Source organism: Cygnus atratus, chromosome 13, assembly GCF_013377495.2.
Source record: "Cygnus atratus isolate AKBS03 ecotype Queensland, Australia chromosome 13, CAtr_DNAZoo_HiC_assembly, whole genome shotgun sequence".
In the NCBI taxonomy this organism is placed as follows: Eukaryota; Metazoa; Chordata; class Aves; order Anseriformes; family Anatidae; genus Cygnus; species Cygnus atratus.
This window is the reverse complement of record NC_066374.1, coordinates 4932482-4954692: the sequence shown is the minus strand read 5'-3', so window position 1 is coordinate 4954692 and position 22211 is coordinate 4932482. Positions and strand designations below refer to the sequence as shown.

Sequence of the window (22211 nt, the reverse complement as noted above, 5' to 3'; positions counted from 1 at the left end):
TGCAGTAAAACTCCCTCTGAGTCACTGAATTTTCTTCCTTTCTGATCAGTTGAGCTCACAGCTAACTAGCTCATAAAACCCTGACCCAAACACCCAACAGCTTTGTTTAACATCTCAAACTTGTATGCTTTAAGCTGTCCCCCAGCAAGTCTGCACAGCAAAACAAGGCAACTGCGTATTAGTGTACTTGTGCTGGCTTCATCCACCTGGCAAGGACAGGGCTTACCAGGTAACGGAGTCTGCAGGCACCTCCTGTAGTTTTTCTGAGTGTTTGAACCTCGTTTATTGCATCTTTGTTGCTAGTGAGATTGGCCCTGGCTGTTTTCCATCCTCTTCACACCTGGGGAGACATAGCCTGGGGGGCTGAAGGAGCCTGGGCAACACATAGACCAACCAGGTAGAAACAAAGAGGGGTGTTGGCATTTTCAGATAGTCAGGGCCTGTTTCCTTTTTTTCACAAAGCTTCCCACTGCACAGGCGAAAGAATGGAGCTAATCATGTTCTTGGTGGCATTTCCCCACAGGCTGAGACATCACAGAGCTTACCCCATTGCCCATAACAGAGACCCCTCCCCAGACCGCCCAAACACCAGCGTTACGTGGTGCCCCCCTGCAGCTTGCCCCAGCCCCCAGGGGTGCTGTGGGTCCACAAGCAGTGCTCTCTGATCACGATCACCAAGACGGTCAGTAGTTCCATCTGAGATCTGGTCCAGCACCGAGCTAAATAAAATCAAGAATAAACTCTTGGCTGGGAGACCTCTGAGGATGGTGTTGGTGACTGAGCAGTGGGCACACGCTTTGAGCAGATTCTCCAGGGGAGTTTTTGGTGAGATGTGAAACAGGCTGCCTGGGTTCAATGCCGAGCCCTCATTTGAAGAGTCAAGGTGTTGACGTCAAAGATTCCAACTGCAATGAGGCTGTCAGCCCAGCACTATTGTACTTTCGGTTCAGTGAGGTATGTCAGGTAAGGGATAGTCTTGCTTGGTTCATTTCTTAACCCCAGCGAGGCTGCATTTCAGGGCAGCGATGGACGAAGTGATCTCTTCCCATCAATGACACAGACACAGTGCTCATTGCTATCAGTGTAGATAATGCTGGAGGAGAGGGAGACTACATAAATGCAATTAGTTTTCACCTGGCTTTGATTGATAAAGCCCTTGTATCATTTATTCCACCTTGCCTCACTTAGCTTTTGCTTATCACATGAGGAATCGTTATCTTAAAGTCTAGTCTGATGACATTAGGTTGTAGTAACAGGCTTGGTAAATAGATTCAGGAAGGTAAAGTTAGCTCAGTATTTGTAGATAGTGCGCTTGGCTGTGGAATAGCCCAGCCACAAGATCACTGTTTTCCTCTGTTGCATTTCTCAAGGCCGCAGGGTCCCCCCGAGCAGCAGTGGGCCCTTTTATTTTCCTCTTCCTCCAAACAGAGAAGTTAGGCTAGTGCTTAGAAAGGGGAGGTCAGGCATCTTCTCCTCGCAGGTACCATTCCTGGCAATATCTACCTCTGCCAGACCATTGATAAAAATCCCCTGCTGTGTGAAGAGCCATGGCTAATGCACCACTTAGGTTCCTCTTGAACTGGGTGAGCATGACAAAATCTGAGCTGGGGAGCTGAGCATGGAAGTGAAGACCAGTGAAGTCCGTGGCTGCTAAGGACTGCTATTGGTGGTGGACGGTTCCTGTTCACAGCTCCCATCCCCACCTCTTGGTGTAAAAACTGCCTGCAATCAGCAGAACTAATACCAGGCACAGAGTAGTTGCTGACTCTGAATATAACAGCAACGGAATGAGCAGTGGTGAAGTGCTTTGAGATCCTCTGTTGAAACGTGCTGAAGAAGGGCAAAGGGCTGTACCCGTTCAGCCATGGCTGTTTCTGGTTTCTTTAAACTAAATTTGTCTCTGCTGCAGTAGTAATTAACCATATATCAATTAGTGTTCTTGAGGCACGTTCCCTGCTACCCATGTTGTGTATGGGTTAAAATAAAACAAGGAAATGAAATTTATAAGATTTTTCGAGCATGGCTCCTGAAGCTGCCATTGAGGATTTGAGAGGCCCCTTAGTGCAGCACTGCCTCCTTTCCAACAGCCTCCCCTCAGCCACTACAGAAAGGAGGTGCTGGCGTTTTGTCGTCTCCCACTCAACTAGTGGGAGCAATGAACAACATGCTATCTAGATGGATAGGCAGAAGAAAAGCCAATGAAATAGCTCCTGATCAAAATATGAGATAAAATCTTATAGGGTGAGGATGGAATGAGCATCTTGTAAGGCAAGTTTCCATGGTTATAGAGGCATATCTGCGTGTATTCTGTGTACGCTTTGTATTAACTCTCACAAGGTGCAGTGTTAATGGAGCTGCCCCACTAGTTATACGTGGGTCTGTCTGCACGTGTCCGTGTGGATAGCCTGTGAGTTAGCAGCGTGCTCCTGGGTCTTCAAGTGCTAGTGGAGTCCTGGTGTAATCTCAAATAGAGGAGGCACTTTGAAAAAATGGAAGGAAAAAATAAGGAGATCATGTTATATCTTTTGTTTTCTTCTGAGCTGCGAAAGCCAAAAGCTTCCAAGTGACGTGTCCTAGCACTAAAAAAAGGCACAGTTTCAACTGACAGCTCAGCATCTCTCTTTACCAGTTTTGTCTAGCCAAATCATAAACCCTGGAGTTTTCCTTTTGCTTATTCCGAACAGATTTCCATGGCCCCCACCCTGCCAAATGATCTTGCTATGCAGCTGCAGCCTTTATATTCTGCTACTGTGCAGAATTATGCATGAACCAGCAGAAGGAGCTCCAAGTCTGGTCATTGGTGTATAGCTGTTTTCTTACGCCTCGGGAAGGCAGTGCAGCAGCTGTGTCTGGAAATCATTACTTATCTATCGATTCTTTCCCTTTGCGCTTTGAATTCTGTTCTCCGAGCAGCCCAAAATTGCATTGGAAAAGAGCTTTGCGCATTTCTTTCTGTTGAATTGCAGTGGAGTGATGGCTTTGCATATAAAAAAATCCCTCAAGAGACAATTTTGCACAACAGCCCCAAGTTCCGATGAGAGAACAAACCACAGCAGAATAGAAAAATAGCAACCTGTCATACTTTTTCCCAGAATTGCTCCTTCTCAGGTTCTGAAGATGTTCAGATTAGGTGAATTTCCCTCCTTCTGCACATAATTCCTGTGTTCCACCTTGTCAGGAACATCGGCATGTCAAAACCAAAGCCATTCTCAGGGCACCTCTAGCTTTTGCAACATGCCGTATCACAGTTTCACAAGAAAACGTATTCATAGGGAATAATCAGCCTGCCTTGCCAGAGCACAAATGTTTTTATTTGCATGCCCTCAAACACCCAGTAATTATGCATGCCATTGAGATGCACAGTTGTGATCGTTCAGGCCATGGACGCCATTTGATAAATATGATAAATATGCAAACCTTTGGCTGTTTATTCAAGTAGAACCAACCGGGAGCTTTTGAAGTTCATCCAACTTAGATGCTAATACTAAAACCCTACATCCTTGAGCAGGGTCACACAAAGAAACACTCTGAAGACTATGGGTCCGAGCTTCTTTACTGCAGGAAGTGGCAGTGTGTATTTGCATGGGCATGTTCCAGGCAGGGATAGCTGTTTTCCAGGAGTTTGGACCAAAAAGGCTCCTCTTGGGAAAGAACTGAATGGGGTTTGCTAGTGATCTGGCCAGGGGAGTCTGCCTTTTTCTTGTTTGGAGAAGACAGACTATGGATTACATTCTTTCCAGTGTAACTCCATCAATGTCAGTGGACTTCAGCCAGCCTGTCCTTTTTCTACTTCTCCAGCCTCCCAAGTGCATAACATTTTGCTGATCCAGAAGATTTCATAGCATTTCTGTGTTGTGATTAAAAAACACTAGTTCACCCTCCACAAGTTGGTTTAAAGACAATAGAGAGTTCAGCACGGCTCAGCATGGCAGGCCAGATGCATCACAAGGCTAGGTGCAATTCTGCAGCCACATGATGCAAAAGACATTGGGCCATGTCATTAAAGCAGCGTGGTTTTAAGGTCTTCCAAAGCTAGAAACAACTGCTGTCTGTCCCGTAGTAGCAGCGTTAGATTCACAGCCCTTTTGTGTTGTAGAGCATTAGTTAGTAACCCTGGTGGCACCAGGACTATCTCCCTTTGAAGCGGTCCTTTGGGATCCAAACCGCCTACCAGATAGAAGATGCATTTCCCAACTCCAGCCATGTAAGGGACCTGCACTAGATCCTAACCTTGACACAGATCCTAAAACTCCTCACCAGCCTCTTCTCACCTGGGACGAGCGGCCAAGGCACTAATGGCTGGATTTCTCCTGGGGGATGTCTGCACTCTTGTGTGGGTTCAGGGCTGGAGTTTGGTCTCCAGAGCAGACTCTGTAGTTGGTTTCACCGCCCACATATTGAATCGCCCTCCAGGAAGGCAGTGTGGAGCAGGACAGTGGTAGAAGAAGGGATGGAAGCGGTGGGGCAGGGGTGAGCTCAGGCCCATGCTCTGCCCTTACGGGACATCATTGGCTTAAGTCACAGCGTGGCAAATGCGAATGGACTGTTGAGCCCTGCCAGCAAGGATGGTACCCATGGTGTCTCAGGTCTCCTAGGACTGACCCCGGCTGGGTTTGACCCCAGGGCAGCAGGGCTCTGGGCTTGGGCTCCACTCTGCACACTGTGGGAGAGAGGAGCTTGGGAAAGATAGAGTAGAAAGCTTGTTGATGAGTAATCAAACTATTCCAGCATACAGATACAAATGCAGACCATCAACAGATTGCTCTTTTCAACTGTTTGAAATACTAACTGTGATGAATTGGTTAAAGGTTTGTAAGTAATGAATTATGGAGCAATTTTTGTCCACCATGAGGAACAGCCTTGGTTACTCCCTGCAGTGGACAGAAAGCTGCATGATTGGATTGTATTTGCTGTAAAAAAGGAGAAATTGATTAGCCATCATTGAGATGCCATCTCCATTTGGTCTGAACCCTCTGATGTTTTTAAGAACCCATGATGGGTAAATTCTGTAGTAAGCGAAAAATGAATTTTCTTACCTAAAGAGCCTTAGCTTGATATCTAAAAAAAAAGAGGTTTTTGGATTACACTGTGGCACCATATAGAAATTGTCAGACGAGCTCCATGAGTGCACTTTGTGAGGCTTTTTCCTTTGTCTGTAAGTACCCGACTGTGTGCAGCCTTCCTGTGCCCAGGCCAGCCGGCGCTGGTCCTGCAAAGCATGTGTTTGTGTGTGGCTAGGAACAGCAAACTGAATGCAGTCACATTGCTTTTACACACCTTGCTGTGGTACCCGGGTGCTAATCACCGTATTTTGCCTTCTCTAGCACCTTCCCATCTGAGGATCTCAAAGTGTTTTACAAACATTAATTAATTTAGCTTCACCATCCTCGTGTGAGGTAGGTGGGTCATGCCATCCCGCTTTCCAGATGAGGACACTGAGCTACTCGGGTAGAGTCACCTTGCTCCTGCGGTTAAGACTAGGGGAGGCAGCAGCCTTGCGATGGCCCTTGCGACGCTTGCCACCCGTCTCGTGGCCGGGGCTGCCCTCCCGCAGAAGGAAGAGCAGTTCTGCATGCAGCAGCGGGGATCCAGAGATGGCCGGAGCTTACAGCACCCCACTTCGGAGCCCTGCTCCTTCCTCCTTCCCATCCCTTTTGGAAGTTGTGGTTTCCAGCTGATCACAGTATCCTGAGGGTTATCCCTCGTCAGTGGCGTGGCGGGGAGGCGATGCAGAAGTAGCTGTGACTTTTCCCTGTAGGCTGCACTTCGGTGGCACAACGCCTCCCTTTGTTCCGCCTCCATTCACCCAGCGCTGTGATCTGTGCGTCATCCTTTACGAGTGACTGTGTAGGTCCCAGCTTGCTGGAGCTCCCCTCTGTCTTGGGAAACCTGTAAGAGCAGTGTCCCCTCACCCCTTCCCTGCACAGGCATTGTGACACTTAGGTGGGTGTCACGCACCTGGCCACCGATAGACCCTGGAGGTGTAGCCTTGCCAGTCCATCCATTGCTGCCCATTTGGATTGAGCAGAAGCAAGCCTTTACTGCATTGCATATAGCCGTTTTGGGCTGAAACAAGACCAATAAATTTAAAACCCTATGGAAAAGTCTGACAAGCTTTCCAAAACAATAAGTTGCCCTTTCTCTAGTGATGCAGGTCCCTGCAGCATCGCTCCACCCGAGCCGCCTTGCGCTGCTCCCTTCTGGCGCAGGAGCTGGTGCCGAGCGGTCCTTGGGGGTCGCGCTGCTTGGGGCTGGTCACTGGGGCACCTTTGCCAGGGCAAAACCCATTGTGAATGTAGCTGGGAGGGTGAAAACGAGCTCAGAAACATCAAGTGTTAAATGGGAGAGCGGGACTGGCGCTATGGCTGTCTGCCGACGTCTGACCAGGCTGGTGCCACCTACGGCACAGCCATAGCACTGTGTCTCGCTAGGGCACGCAGGACTTTTCCATCAGGGCAGGCAAAACTCTGCCAATACAAAAGTAATGGATTGTCTCTAGATCTTCAACATGCGGTCCAGCACAGGTAGCCTCTGAGCTGAGAGTTAGGCAGCGGCTGCGTTTCTCCGTAGACTCGCCGTCTCTAGCATGTCTCCCTGTTGTTTGGGACCCTGGTTATAAAGCGATAAGAAGTGATAGCATGACGAAGAAAGACTATTGACCCAATTGCACTTTGACTGATCTGTTTCTTTTTCCCCCCCAATCATCAATGCAGGTGTGAGCTGCTCCAAGTCGGTTCCTCCAGCCTACCCACCACCCCAGGATCCATTAAATCAGGGACAATACATGGTGACAGATGGCATATCCCAGGCCCAGGTCTTCGAGTTCACCGAACCCAGACGCAGCCAGGCACCATTCTGGCAAAACTTCAGCAGGTTAACACCATTCAAAAAATAATACCTAGAAAGATGGTGAATTTTAACTTAAACCAATTTAAAATTAAAAATAAAATGAAGTAAAATTATATTTATAGATGGACCTTTTTTCGGAGAAGCACTGTTGCAACTAAATATATACATATATATATATACATACATATTTAAAAATAATATATATACATATATGTATATATACAGAAGGACCAAAAACTTTTTTGTTGTTTTTGGGAAGCAATCTGCTACTAGATACTAGGAAGCACCAATGATTTCTAATCATGTGACCTATTTTATTTTATTTTATTCCATTGGTCGGACATTGTGTTTTTTTTCTTTTCTTCTTCATCTTCATTCAAGTTGTCATTGGCATCCCAGAATGCTTTCCTGCTTGTGTGAATTCGTCATCGAAGTTTCTCATGGACTACATTGGTGTATGTTATTTGATTTTATTTATGGGGGGTTTGTTTGTTTTTTGGATCGCTGGGAGATCTCTCCCTCCCTCTCCGTCCCTTCCTTGGCTGTCCCCGGAGTCACCATTTCAACGAAGAGCATCAACCCTCCCCGTCCCTGTCCTGCATTCTCTGGTCTGACTCGTGCCTGTCTGGATGTGCTCCCTTGTGCACCATGCTCTGCTGCGCAGTATTTCTCTGGCTTTAACTATTTTTGTTGTGTGCAGGAGAAAACGAGCAGAAGGGGTAACAGCTACTTAGGAAGTGAGAGATGGGTTTTCCTCAGTTAATTTCTTGCACTTTTAAAAGCACTGTCTTTTTCTCAATTCAGTGTGATTTGTTCACACTCGGCGTAAGACTGAGAAAAGAATTTTGGGGGCTTTTATTTCTTTTGCATTTTATTTATTTTTTTCTGTGGGGCTATCTTTGATTTTGATTTATTTTCTTTTTAAGCTGAGACACAACTCTCTGAAAACCCCACTCCTATCTTTGTTTTCCATGCAAAGATAAAAGCTTAAAAACTGATGGCTTCATGCCCTCCATTCCAGCTAGAGGAAAATTGGCTATTAGGCTCCAACAAATGGCCAGTTTTCTTTCTTCAGGAACTAAGGTCCCATCCTGGTGGCCACACTCACGCCTGCACAGTACTGCATTAACAAACCACTAATTGCTATTTACAGGAGCGATGATCCCAAAAGAGAGGGTCATGCCTGCACTACTCTTGCGTTTAAGAACACCGGCTCCACTTGGGCACTGACCTCCCAAGCAAAACATGAGCTGCCAGTAGTGACCCATCAGCAGAAGGATCATTGCCCAAGTAATTGGAAGTATTTAACTGATATTTAATGCATCCAAGTTACAGAGCAGTTGAGAACTGCCTTTCAGGAAAGATGTGGATGTGACCTGAGAAGTTTAGCCCTGTGATCATGAGTATGACCTAATCTAAATCACCGCTCAGTTAAATCTGAGCTGCAGCAATGGTCAGCAGTGGCGCATCAGGGTCAGTGGGCTCTGGAGTGATTAGCTGAATTCTCCGGGTCTCTTTCTCTCTCTTTTTCTCACTCTGGAGATTCATAGCTGTACTTTCAAAGACATTTCCTACAATTTCAGCCTTAACTACATTTGTATGCAAGCGCAAAAACTTATGTTTGAGCTTGTAAAACAAATCATTGTGCACTAGGATGATTTTTTTTTTCTCCCTATGACAACTGAGATTGTTTAACGAGGTTCAGAAGATGAACTTCAAAAACTTTGCAGAGCTATTCTGCAAGCTCCTTTGAAAACCTGGGATAATAGATCATGGTATTTATCATTTTCTTTTGAATTTGGTACACCATATAAACACCTCAGGCCAGTAGTGTGGATAAACATTTTTTTTTTCCACACAAGAACTACAAGAAAATGGCAAAAGCAGAGAGTGCGATTTCAGTATTTCTGTGGAGCCTGTTTTCTTTCAGGGCATGTTACAAGGCAGCGAATGTATTGTTTATTTAAGTACAAAAATAATCTCAGCACCTTTTAGTAACCTAGAAACTCTCACTGAACAACACCAGATTAGCATTTTGGAGCAGAAGAGTGGTCCCTCTGTGACAGGCAACAGCGAAACACTGGGAACCCCAAACAGGAGGCAGTGCAATTTTATATCAGAAGTAATTCCTATGCTCTTTTGTACCTTTGCATTTTTAATGCTCAGATTTTCATATTGAAAATGTAGCAATTATTATTTTGTTTGTTTAACGGAATGGGTATTTAGAGAAGTGAATGAGATTGGTTTGCACAAGTTAACTGAAATGTTTTACTGTTTCTGAATGGCTGGAGAGAGATGCAGAGAGAGAGAGAAAGAGAGAGAGATTATAATCTGTTGTCAACATGATGGAAATTTCACTTATTCCTTTGCCTTTTAATTGCTTAGGGAAAAAAGGTAACAAGCACATTAGTTAAGCCTGTTCATTTACTGTTTTGTGCCTCAGAGAGTGAGAATGAGACATCCATAATTTTTATGAGAAGATGCTTCCTAAATATTCAGCACTAGGAAAAAAGAAACACCACCGCCACACCATTATTTGCATCATAAATCAAGACTCGCTTGATCTGACAAGGCCACTTGTTGGACTCACAGCTTCTTTCTTAAGTGGAAAGCCAAACCAAGCTAGCGCTGCTAGCGCTTGCCGAAGCCAGGTGGCAGGCAAAGCAGATGCAGGCGTTGTTCCAGAGGGAAGAGGGGCTTGGCTCTCAGGCATGGCATTCAAGAAAGCTCTTCCCCTCCATAAATTGCCAAGGTGCTGCAAGAGATGGAGCATTATCACAAAGAAGAACCAGCACTGGGTCCCACTTTTACTACCTACTGTGGCTTTCCCAATAGGGAGCAGGGTTGGGCTGCCTCGTGTGTCTGAAAGTGCTGGAAGCAGCGTAGATGCTGGCAGATTGGGGTGATTTTGGCTGAGCATCTGATACAGACTTTCATTTCAATGCCAGACAGGAGGAACCCACTTACCATTCCATATGCAGAAACAAGAGAGTTGTAACAAACTTACATGTTTACGGTATTTCTCTGGCTGAAACTATATATATATATAAAAAATAAAAATACCCTCTTCCCTAGATAAATGACATGCATTACCCCTTGACCTAGACACTAGAACAGAGGATCTAAATTCAAGACTTTCGCCTCCCCACCCTCTCCAAAAAGATCAAACAAGAATCAACCTAGGTGCATCTAACAGTTGTAAATAGAAAATAATACATAGAGAAATATATTTGAAATTTGTTTCAGTTTCTGGATGGTCACCGGCCGTCCATTGCAATGTTATTGATAGTACACTGTGGTGCTTTGGGTTTCTGGTTTTGTTCTCTTTATGCTCTGTCATCTTTTCATTGCAGCTACATTTCAGGGAACATGTATATTTAGTAGCTATTGTAAGTTCTGCATGGCATCACCAAGCTTATTTTTCCTTGAGAAGAAAAGAAGAGGCTGTAGGAGTTTAAAGGCACTATGATGACAGGGACTTGTAGCAGAGAATTAAAAAAAAAAAAAAAAGGGTTCAAAATTCTAGTTTGAAGCCAAATACCGATATTTTAGTGCTTTTGGGGTTTTAACAGTAAGAGAAAAAAAAAAAAGAAAAAAAGAAAAAAAAAGGATTTTGGTAACCCAGCTGATCCGCACTTGCCAGTTTTATTATTTTGTTTATATTGGACTGTTTGACCCTGTCAAACAAGTGTCAAAGTTGTGTGTATAAAACAAAAAAAAGTGTTTAAAAAAGTGTTGTAAAGACACTGAGCCTTATGAAAATATTTATGGAATTAAATAAAAAGAAGTGAAAAGGCATCTGAAGGCATTTTAAATCATTTTTCTCAGAGCGGTCTCACTCTTCTCCCAAAGGCTGAGCACGAATGGCTGGGGGGGCTCCAGCTTGTCAGCAAAGCAGACACCAAGACGTTCACATGTAACCAAAAATAGGCTTGTTCTGGAAATATCTCCCCTTCCCCTCGCTTTGTGTCCTCCATCTGAACGGAGGGAAATGATTAACGAGTAGCTGGAGGTCCAGCACTGACACAGTACTGCCTTGCAAGTGCTGGCAGGGGTTTCTCCAAACGGAGCTTGGTTCAAGTCTTCTGTGAAACATGGTTTTAAAATGCTTTCTGTTATCGAGCTTCGCACGGCTCTAACCCAAACTTGACGACAGTCTGACTCTTCAAACAGACATCGCAAATGCACTGTGAGCATCGGGAGAAGTGTTTCAGAGCACGTGGAAGTAGAGCAGAGGGGGGTTTCCGAGGGGAGGGAGCCCCAGCCCCGCGCTGCCCTGCTGCAGGAGGCCGAGCCCCAGGAGACAAGCAGGCTCCTGCCCTGGGTTTCCCTTGGCCTGGAGGCAGAGAGCACCTGCAGGGAGAAGGAGCCTGGTGCCGTAGCCCTGAAAGGCAGAGTGCTCTCTCCAGAACCCCCCTGGCATGTCACAGGTAAGACAGCTGAGTGATGCATCCCTAGATAGCACAAAACTGCAGTTATAACCCTGAAAACTGGGGTTACGCCACCACGGCACCCAGACCTGGTAGAGGCTAGGACTGATGCCCTGTGGAGAACCCCAGGCACATGCACAAGGGTCCTACACATAACTGCAGCCAAAAACAGCCTTGCCAGGAGTGACACTGCCTGCTGCTTTCCCATCTAGCCTGCAGGTGCCTGTGTGGGTGAGTGGTGGCCAGTTTGCTAGCACACAGAATGACCGTGTCTTCAGCCCACATGTAAGATGAAACCAGGCAGACAAGGGAATAAAAATAAAATAAAAAACACAAGAAAAAGCCAAGCAGCACTGCTCTGGGAGAGAGAGAGAGGATAGGAGGCAAAGCTGCAAGCACAAAGGTTTCAGCAGGTCCAGATCGTGAGCATGTTCAGAGGCAGGGACACCCTGAACTCAGGCATCACAGCTTCACATTTGCCTCCTGCTTCAGCAATAGCCCAGACCAAACCCAAGCTTCTTTTCTCTTGCTTACATTTTTGCTTGCAATGACAATGCCATGGGTGCTGTGCTGGTGCTCACCTGTCTGAATGATTCTACTTCTCTGGTAGGACATAGCTACAGTCACACAGGTGGCTGTGCACAGCACTGCTTCCAAAGCATGCTGCTGGGGAGAGCAGACCCAAAATGCAGCTATATATATAGAAACCTTGCTTTGAAGAGCAGCTCTCCTACCCCCACCACTGTCCTTACAGTACATTTTTAGATAACAAGCCCAAAAAGTTGTTTGCCAGAATTTTGCACTCCCCTCTGAGGTTGCATATGTGAGCTGTGAGGAAGGCGAGGCGGTGGGGTCAGGGAGCACACACACACTGCCCAGGACGTGCAATGTACCAAGAAAGCCAAGGAAACAATGGGGAAGAAACCCATCATGCATGTTGGGAGCAAGAGCACTACCAAAGCTTACTGAGAAGCAACAAAGCACCTCTGTGCCCCCGGCTTCCTGTCCTGGTGGTGGCTGGAGAGAGGAGCACTCCGTGGCTGGCAGCACTGCTGCAGCCCATGGCTGTTAGTCAACACGTATTGAATTTAGTGACGCTGGTCATTTGGTTTAGTCTTTTCCAGCCACCGAGCATTCTGCCTGCTGCTACGAACTTCGGTTGCATAAAACAAAAAAGCAAAGACCCAGTTTAACGTTCATTTGTCTGGAGGGGTGCGAGGTTTGTTAGGCTGTATTTCTAGGTAACATCCCAAGCAGATCCTCTGAGGTGGTGGTATGGGCACAGCAGGTCCTTGATTCAGAAGTGCACTTACATGCCTATGGTCACCGTTTCGCACCAAAGCTTTTATTACGTACATGTCAAAAAACAGAATGCAACACTCGGAATGATGGTGATCAGTAGGGAAATGACCAAAAAAATGAATGTCCCTGATTGATTCCCTGTTCTGGATGTGTATCATGCTGCTCCACATACCTGCACAGTTCGCAAGCTGTGTGGTCGGTGTCACATCGGCATGCAAAATGCTGCGTAGTGCTGTGGCCTGCATGGGCAGCACCAGGCCCCAGCTCTGCGTGGGAACTGCAACATAATCAGTAAAGCATTTAGGCTGATATGTTTGTGATGTGACAGGACCGTTGTATGAATGACTCTGAACATCAAAGCCATCTCTGCTTTATCCATGTGTGTATACCCATGGTATTACAGCTGAGCTTTTCCTTTTTAAGGAATCAGCCTTTCAATCTGATTGATGGTGCTGTGATTACAAATCCCTATCTAGCCCAAACAGAAAATTCTCTTGTTTTTCAATAGCTAAGAAGCAGCACCAGGTTTTGCACTAAGTACAGGAGCAGGTCAGCAGCCTCCAAAGCACATAATGCACCATCTGGGCTGGGTTATTAAAGAATGACCTGGAATTGCATGTTGCTGTGGATGCAGGGGAATAGCTGGCGTTTCTGAGAGCATTTCTAAGCACTGTCCGCCGAGGGCTTTGCAATGCTGCACTAAGGAAGGACTAGCTGTTTAACCACAGATATCTTCTCCAAACTGCAGGTACAAATGGTAAAACTGTTTATTTGTCAAAATCTCTTACCTTTGCTATGGGAAAGAGACACCTGGTATTTCTTAAATGCTTTTAATATTCACCACCTTTTTTTTCCAGCTCTCTCAAGGCAAATATGCATCCTGGTGAAGATGCGCAGCTTCTCGTTTCAGAGCCACAGCAATGTGTTACCTCTTGCGGATTTGACGGGGTCTCTTTGGTCAGCATTTTTCACAGGCAGAGCCATGCAGCAGCGATGGCTCAAAAACATTCCCCTGTTCCAGGAGCCCTTGAGGGCCCATTTGCAAACACTGCTCCCCTCCAGCTCTCTGCTGTCAACACAGCAACCAAGGCCAGGCTAGTCACAGGCACATTGTCTGAGGGACACTGAGCACTTTTCCTCTTCCTTCAGGGCTGGTTATAACAGCAACAGGAAAAACAAAACAGCAAGATGGGAACACTTTTTTAAATTTTTCATTAAGGAGATACACAGAAAAGTTAATCCCCTGCGGAAACGGTTGCCTCATAAAGAAAACATCAGTGCCTGAAGAAGCGCTCTGATCAGGGGCATCTTGTCACGTCCCTGTCACTGCCAGCAACCTTGCTTGCTCCTGCTCGCCAGCAGGAAGAGGAGCTGGTAATTGGATTTAGAGCAGCTACGGGGGCTGTATACACGCAGAGCTTCATACTCACGCTCTTCCTTGCCCTGTTGCTCTAATAGCTGACAGCTGTAACACACCGCTCGCGACCACCTGGCTTTTATACCCATTGCACAGATGGAGGGGAAAGGGCATAACTTTTTTACTAGCTTTTTCAGAATAAACTACAGGACTAATTGGCTTATAAATAACACAAATTCAGGCGCCAAGAGGCTCTGTGGTGTCTTGTTGGCTGAGCCTGGTTTCAACCAGAAAGTCAGTAGAAGAACACATTGGGAGCTAACCTCAGAAGGGAACTTCTGATTCTCTTATCATCTGGAGAAGCAGTAAGAGGATATATTGTCACGTTTGCTTCTCCTTTTAATCTCACTTTTACAAAAGCTGTGAAGCTTTTATCCATGAAGCAAATACTCTGTGCATACATATATGTAGATTTGAGCCTTTGCAGGTTCACATGAAAGCAAGAAGCAGGTGGGCTTGTGCCCACAGCACAGTTTGCCCTGGGTGGCAATGCCAAACAAGTAACAGCAATATCTAATGCCAACAGAGCCTGGGCTCCTCACACTCACACAACTGCCATCCACAGGATCCTTTGAATCAGGGGGATTTTCCCTAGAACTGTGTAACTGAGGTTTAAAAGAAAAAAAAAATCATTCACAACTGTTTTCTGAACTGGTACAAATTGGAACAGCCCTGGTGACCTACCACAGGTGTCTTACAGGTGTCACAGAAAGCAGTGTCTGATCCAAGGGCTTCATGACTGGGCTGATCCAGACTGGAAAATTCTTGGAGACAGTCTAGCTCCGACATTTAAGACTACCTGTTCCTAGTCAAAGCAGCGATTTTTAATACAGGTTTTATAGAGGCTGGGTTGATGCTGTAACACGTTCACTGCAAAACACTGCAGAAGTGAGAAGAGAGCTGCAGGTCTGAACAAATAAGTCATTCACAGAAGGGAAAGTCGCTGCTGTCATTGTCTCAAAGTCCTTTGTCACTGGCTATTTCTTCATCCCAGGAGAGAGCTGTCCTTTCTGGATGAATGGTCTGAACACAACTTTGCTGAGCTGCACTGCCCCAGCTGTTTTAATTTCAGCTCAGCACTGGCAGACCTGGGCATTTCACAAATTTTCCCCCCCATCAGTCACTCCTGTGCAGACCAAGCTGGGGGCTTTTGGAGTCAAAGACATGTTAGCACATCTCAAAGTGGAATTGCTTTCCACATATTTATGCTATCACGCTAGTTCTTTCTTTTCTGTTTGGAAGCAGGATGGGGGTACCATTTGCTGCATCTTAACCCCCAGCAGTCAAACTGGTGCTTTTGCTGTGCCAAAAACGAAGAGCCTCAAGGCCTACACTTTTACACAGTCTCACAGACCTGAATCCAGCCAAGGACCAGATAGGCAAATTGCTCTAACAGTGCAGCTGCAAACGTTTCTGTCACTTGCTGCCTTACCTGACCTAAAACACATCATTTTTATTTTGCAATTTATGTTTCGGTTTGGCTGGAGCCCAGCTCAGTTGTGTTGGTGTCCACAGCCAGCTGCAGAGAGCCCTTGCGCTCCCAGGGGACGCCCAGCAGACACAAAAGCCTCTGGCAACCACCAAGGGCCCTACTGCGACAGGCAACAGCATTGGTGTGTGGGTGCTGTGTGCGCACACACAAGGGGGTCAGAAAGGGGAGGGATCATTCTCATTTGGTCACGGGGAGCCGTGATCACCTGCCTTCGCAGAGCCCTTAACCTACATGCTGTTTTTCTGAGGGGAGATGTGACCAATGCATCAATTCCCTCTAAGTTTCACTCCCCCACAGATACAGGGCGGCAAGAGAGGAGTCCCTGGCCAGCCCTGCTGCTGCGGTGGTTTCACGCTATACAAAGGAAATCCAGAGCATTGGGACCAGGAAAAGAAAATAGGAGCAAACCCAATAAATACCTGTAGCTGGTGGCATGAGCTGAGACGGGAGATGCGCTCTCTGGTCCAGCTCCCAGGACGGTTTGTGCCCGCTCTGAGGACTGCGAGGGCATGGGCTCCCTGCAAAGCCACTGCGTTTGGTCCCCCTGAATTGCTGCTTGGAGGCACCGCTGCTCGCCAGTGACAGTAAAGGAGACACAACAGGGGCTGTGACACATAAGGTACGTATCCTGCCAGCGGCACCTGCCCCAGCCCGGATTCAGGCTGTGGTACTTGCAGCCTGCTCATCAGGGGTGGGCAGGATCGCTGGAGGGGGTGGGGGGGGGGACACAAAAGAAAATGGATGGAGAAAACCAAGTGTTTTTTATAACTGCAGAGAAGGGGCTGGCTGAGTGTGTGGCCTGCCCGCTGTGGGCAGTGCCAGCTGTGCCTGCTGCCGACTGGCTGGGGAGGCAAGCGCGCAGCCAAATTGCTCAAGGATGTGTCATGCTGTTGTTATCCGTGTCGCTAGTGCAGTTGCCCTGGCTTTATTCTTACTGTCTGGATGTACCATTAAAGAAGTTTGATTTTGTTGCCTGATTACAGATGAGTGGTTTCAGCCTCGCACATAATGTAGTGCTACCCGGGGGCTCCACTAATGACACCTCTGGACAGGGAGAAGCAAGTTGTGTGTCGTGTGCAGATACACTGTGGTTTAATGACAGAGTGGGAGGTAACAACACTTACCTGGCACAGTGAAACACACAACAGGGTTGTTGGGGTTGGTTGGGTTTTTCCCATCCACTTCTTACACCTCGAGCGTGCTGCCCCCCATCTACCACCACATGGGAAGGCACGCTGCACAACTCTTAGCAGCAGGGACAGTGTTCTTGTTGTCACCTGGGGGGTGGGAAAAAAAGCAGAGCACATATTCCAAAGGCAGCACCCACCAAAGCCCATGCTCACCATTAAAGTGATCCCCAGACACACCTGTTTGAAGCATGATGAGAAGCAGGGTCAGGAGCTAATGGGGATATTTTGGTTAGGGAATAACTAAAGAAAAACAAGGGCTAACAGCCCTGGAGGACAGCAATGTGGAGACTGCCCTCATGCTGTAATTCTTTTGGCTTTCCATGAAAAGGCATGTTACTAATACCCAGACATGTAGACAGTTAAAGGCCATACATATCTTGCACCAAACACCAAGTTTTTGCTGGAAGAGAAAGGCTGATAGAAATTGCTGTAGAAGTGCCAGTTTGACTTCCACTCCCCTGGTTAGTAATTCCTGTGCTACTCAGAGGTTGGGGGATGAGAAATCCGGAGAGGGCAACAGAAAAAGGGCATTGCGTTCAATGATAGGCATCATTTGTACCTGCACAAAACAAGCATGACCTGTTCGTAACAGAAGGATCTGCTCACTTGGATCTGCTAACACGTACAGCCACTGCCAGGTGTGCAAAGAGCCTGAAGACCAACAGAAATATTGTGATGGGCCATCTCCTTGCCAATGGAAACAGATGGTTTAAATAAATAACCATGTCTCTGCAGTGTTTCTATCCAAACATCACAACAGAGACTCTTCAAGTGAAGCTAAGCATAAAGAAACAGCCAGTGAGGCCGATCACGGATGCCGTCCCAGTCTGGTCTAGCAGAGTGCTGAGCGCAAACAGTATGCAGACCGCAGGCTGAGCGGACTGCAAAGAGACTTTCAGCAAACAAAGGTGGAATTAATGACATAGCAATGCTTGCCTACGTTTTTTTTAATTTTATATATATATATATATATATATATATATATAAACTGTTCCCTGTGACTTATGGCTTGTATCAACTCAAAACTGCTCCTGAAGAAGTGTTAGTATTTGGCTCCTGAGAAGTGAGCTCAGTGCTAATGCTGGTGGCTGAATGCTCAAAGGTGCTGGGAAGAGGACAGGGCATCAGCAGACACACTTGCAAACATGCCACTGTCAACAATTTCAGCACCATTTGAAAGGAAAGGCACAATTGAGGACTTACAGAACAAACAAAGCTGGTACTGATCAAAGGGAAGCCGGAGCAGAGATCACAGCATCTCCCGTAGCAATTGCAGATGCCCAGGGACCAGCATGGGCAAAAGTCTCTCTGTAAGCCTGATTTACACACGCCTCTCACTGCCTCGCTGGATGCTCCTGAGGGCCACCCAAAACTGCTGTGCTGAACATCTGCAACACCATCGCCCCTCCTGAGAAGGCAGTAAACATTCCTAGCACAACAGTCCCGGAGAGACCATCCACCCCATCCATGGCCACGGCACCCAGCAACATTTCTGCAGGTCCTCAGCCATGCCACCCCTCCTGCTCCTGTCCCTCTGGGCAGCTTGAGGCTTACAAAGTGATACCTTTCTTCTTTTCCTTCCTCTCTTTCCCTCCCTCCCTCTTTGCTTTCATTCCTTCTTTTCGTGTTTAAGCCATTGCCTTCCCATTTCCCAGACATTTTCTTAGCATAGCTTGTTCAGAAAACCCAGACCTGAGTCACCTCCCCGTGCTTTCCTGCTCTGACCAGCACTGAGAGCTGGAAATCCTTGGTCAGTGAGGTGATTCACAAACTCCTCTGCTTTCTACATTTCCCCCCCCCGGACGTGCTGCAATTTACAGGCAAAATTTCTCCTTTCTCATTATCTGCCAGCCCGATGACAGTACAGAAATAGAGCTCAGAGCGTGCATTAATTTGTGACAAGGAGGCTGCTGTAATGTTAGTGATCAGCCATTAGCTCTGCAAGGTTGTAACGGCTAAAACAAAGCCACCGGTGAGTCGTTTAACAGTGACATCTCTTACAGTGACATTATTCCTTGTTACCACATAACGGTGCCTAGAAGCCTACACCACTGGAAAGACACCGTGCCTGTGTGTGTGCCCACCCTCACCCCATTCATTTCAGTAATGAGCAAAATCAGCACACCGAGACACGAGGGGTGCCCTGACACCACCTGGCACAGGGGACACGGTGCAACTTGTTATTGCAAATAAGATTTTCCCCCTATTTTCTCATCTCGTTTTCCATCAGGCCCCTCCTCACCCCACTGCTCAGGTGCCCTCAGGTGCCGAGGTCCCAGCTGCTGAGGTTGAGCCTGTCTGGGTTAGGTAGACATCAGTGGCTTGGATCCTAAGATTGCTTCTGATGTGACTGAAAGGACAATAAATGACATATCTAGAGCTCTCTTAAATTTAAAGTAAGTCTGAGGGAGGTTGGACAACAGCTAGATAGGACATCTCTGATGTGTCTTGAGAGCAATGGCTGAGGCAGGAGCACAGCAGCCCTTTCTCAACGTTTGCTGGGTTTAGCACTTTGTGTTATGTCAGTGCTTCCTTTGGGCTTCCCCTTTCTGGCTGTCATGCCAGCAGCCAGTGCAGGTGTAGAGGGCACTGTATCGCCCTGGTGTATCGCCCAGTCCTGCTCCACAGCCTCCTTTCACCTCCTCTCACTAAAGCAAGCAGTGAGAGAAGAGGCCCTTTGGTTTGCAGGCCTCATGGCTTTCCCTCGAGAAGTCCTTTCCAGCCCGCTCCCTGCTAGCTCTCATCTCTTGCCCTGCACAAACCCTTGCTGTCCTCCATCTCCAACCAGACCGCGGTGCCTCCCTGCATCCAGTCCTCGAGCTTTTGTCTGCGCACGTCCTGCCAGAGCTTGGGCAGGTTTCTGTGCACATCTGCAGAGCTCCCTCCTTCAGACTCTTGCTGTGGTGCAGAGGCTGCTAGCGCTCCTGCTTTTCCTCCTGAGCGTTTTCTCTCACTTCTCCTCTGCCCGTCTCCTTGGGGCCTTTCCACCAAGCAGTCCCAGGCAGACATGGATGTGTTGTGAGCGCTGGAAGTTAGCAGGAAGCTGGGTACAGAGGTTACACCTGCTACTGCTGACAGTGGGACAAGGCACCAGCTCCAGGAGCTATGAACACAGCCATCTCCAGCAGGATGAGGTGCTGATGCATGTGGCACTTTGCAAAAGAAATGCACAAGCTCATGATCACAGGAATAAAACCTGAGCTCTGGTGCTGTGTGTGAACAACACAAGCAGAAAAACTCAGGTGGAGAAAGATCTCTGCTAGCAATGGTGCACAGCCAGCCCTGAGGTCCCAGGTGGGATGGAAATGCAGCATTTGGGCAGTGCACCTTGCTGGCAGTAACCGAGGGCTCTCACACTGCCCCGGGGCAGCAACACACACACAAAAAAAAAAAACACGCCACCACCCTCCATGAAATGCTTCAGAAAGAATACGGTGGCTTAGGCACCAGCATGACTGCCTGGGAAGGCTGGTATCTCAAATATATTGTATCAAGCAAAAATTAAGTTTAACGTGGAAGCCTACATCCCATAAAGATGCAAGGAAGATAACAGCAAAGAGATGAACCCACAACAGAGGAGGAGAGAGCTCCTTTTCTCAGACCGTGTGCTGAAACCACAGAAGGGGTGAAGTTCTGCTACTGAGGTTTATGAAGCAAGTGCATTATCAGTAATATTCTTAGGAATATCCCTGAGTACAGCAAAGCTCACATTAACAGCACAATTAAAAGAAACTGCTGCATCAGATGAGACTTACTCATGCCTGCACTGAATTCTTATGCAGTTAGCGCTGGTGCATGGGGCCATTCCTCCAGCCTGCACCCCAGCACTCACCCCACAAGGCACAGCTAAAAGTTAGCCAGGTTGGCTGGGTAGGAATTGCACAATCTATCCACAAGTTAGCAGATCCAATGGATGATGCTTAACATTGTCCACGATTCTTCAGTTCCCACTCAAAAATAAAGCTGCTTGGGAGACTAGGACTTGGCAGAAGAACAAGTGAAACCCCAAAATAGTATGTGGCTGGCTGCGTGCTCTCAGTACAGAAAGTGCTAGCTAAATGATTTAATTAACTTGTGTTAATGAAAAGTAACATTTTAATAGTCTCTCCTTCAGATCCTCCTCTTGCCAAATGTTAGGGTAATGCATTTTCAGATGTCTGCACTCCTCCTAAAGCCCAAAGAGTTGGAGGTTTCCCAGGGGCAACAACCACATGAGTACTGCAGAGTCCTTCTCCCTCCCTCACTGCAAGTTGTTCTCCGACACCTTTCAGGGAAACACGTGTGTTGAAAAGCAACGGGAAGAAATAACCAAGGCCCATCCATGGTTCTTGGTTTCCACTTCCACTGCCCTCAGTTCAGAAAGGCCCTTAATGCCATGGACGCCAGCTACGTTTCAGCCCTCAGACTGCTTTTAAAAAAATGCAGGGCTTTGCAAGGAGATGCCCCAAACTGGCCAGCTGGCTGAGAGCTGGCCAGACAAAATTACCTAAAGGGAGGGGTGTGGCAGGACACCTGTGCAAGTTAAATAAAAATAAATATACTTTTAAGGTCAATTTGGGACACAAATCAATACTTCTATTGATAGAGAAGAAGCCAAACCAATTCCCCTTCTTAGATTTCATTTATACGAGGGAAACACCCATTGGCTGTGGGTGCTGTGCCTACTCATCCAGCCGTATTTCCATGGGAAGTAAGGAAGGAATCATCCCTTCCCACCCAGCAATATTTTTGAATCAAAATCCATCTCCACTTAAAATAAAATGGAAGGAAAAAAATGGTTTTCTTTTACACTGAGAAATCTGCACCATTCCTCCCTCCCCCCACCAGGAGCATCATTCTAGTTTTCTGTGCTTGGTTTTGACTTCTAGAGAGAAAAGGGGGAGGAAGGGTCTTTGTCTCCTGAGAGCAATACATATTTTGCTTAAGATGTCCAGGTAAAAATGCCAAGGAAGTAGTGCCAAACCATTACAATGGGTTAATTTTGAAGCCATCCCCTTTGTCCTCTGTGATGCTGATTTGATTTCTCAACTATGTCTGTGTTCAGAAAAACACCTTGAGAATATTCTCGAGAGAAGCATTCACGCCAGAAGAAGACCCATGCTGTAGCCAGAGCTTCTTGAAATCAATACAAGAAATAAATACCACTGGAAGTGTTTTTGAAAGGAGACAGTTTGTAGGATGACAACTCCATTTGAATTCTAAGTCCCAGTTCTCTCCCTAGCATTTGTCTATGACAATAGATTGATGAGGTTTTTTCTTTTGACAAAAAACAAAAACTTGCCAAGATGGGCTGCTCCCTGTTACTCTGTTCTGCTTGCTCCTTAGGTGTTTGTCATTAATGGGAGAAAAGATTGCCTTTTTCTTCTTCACAGAAGTACTGGGAATGCAGAAAGTTTGTATTTTTGATGCATACCGAGTTCAGCAGAACAGGAAAAAAAATTGATCCTTGCTTTCAGGCAAAATTTATGCTCTATCAACATTCGCGTTTACTTGTGCAAGTGGCAGACCTATCTTCCATACGTAGGCTTTCT

The 22211-nt window shown here is 46.8% G+C and overlaps 1 protein-coding gene across 1 annotated transcript in view; it reads left to right on the top strand.

Moving 5' to 3' along the window:
• Positions 1 to 6967, top strand: part of ARHGEF9 (Cdc42 guanine nucleotide exchange factor 9) — a 161871-nt gene extending 154904 nt beyond the window's left edge. The window contains exon 13 of the mRNA XM_035541829.2: positions 6714 to 6967. Coding sequence (XP_035397722.1) covers positions 6714 to 6895 — 182 coding nt within the window. The 3' untranslated portion in view covers positions 6896 to 6967. The remainder of the gene's footprint in view (positions 1 to 6713) is intronic.
• Positions 6968 to 22211: the final 15244 nt, after the last annotated feature.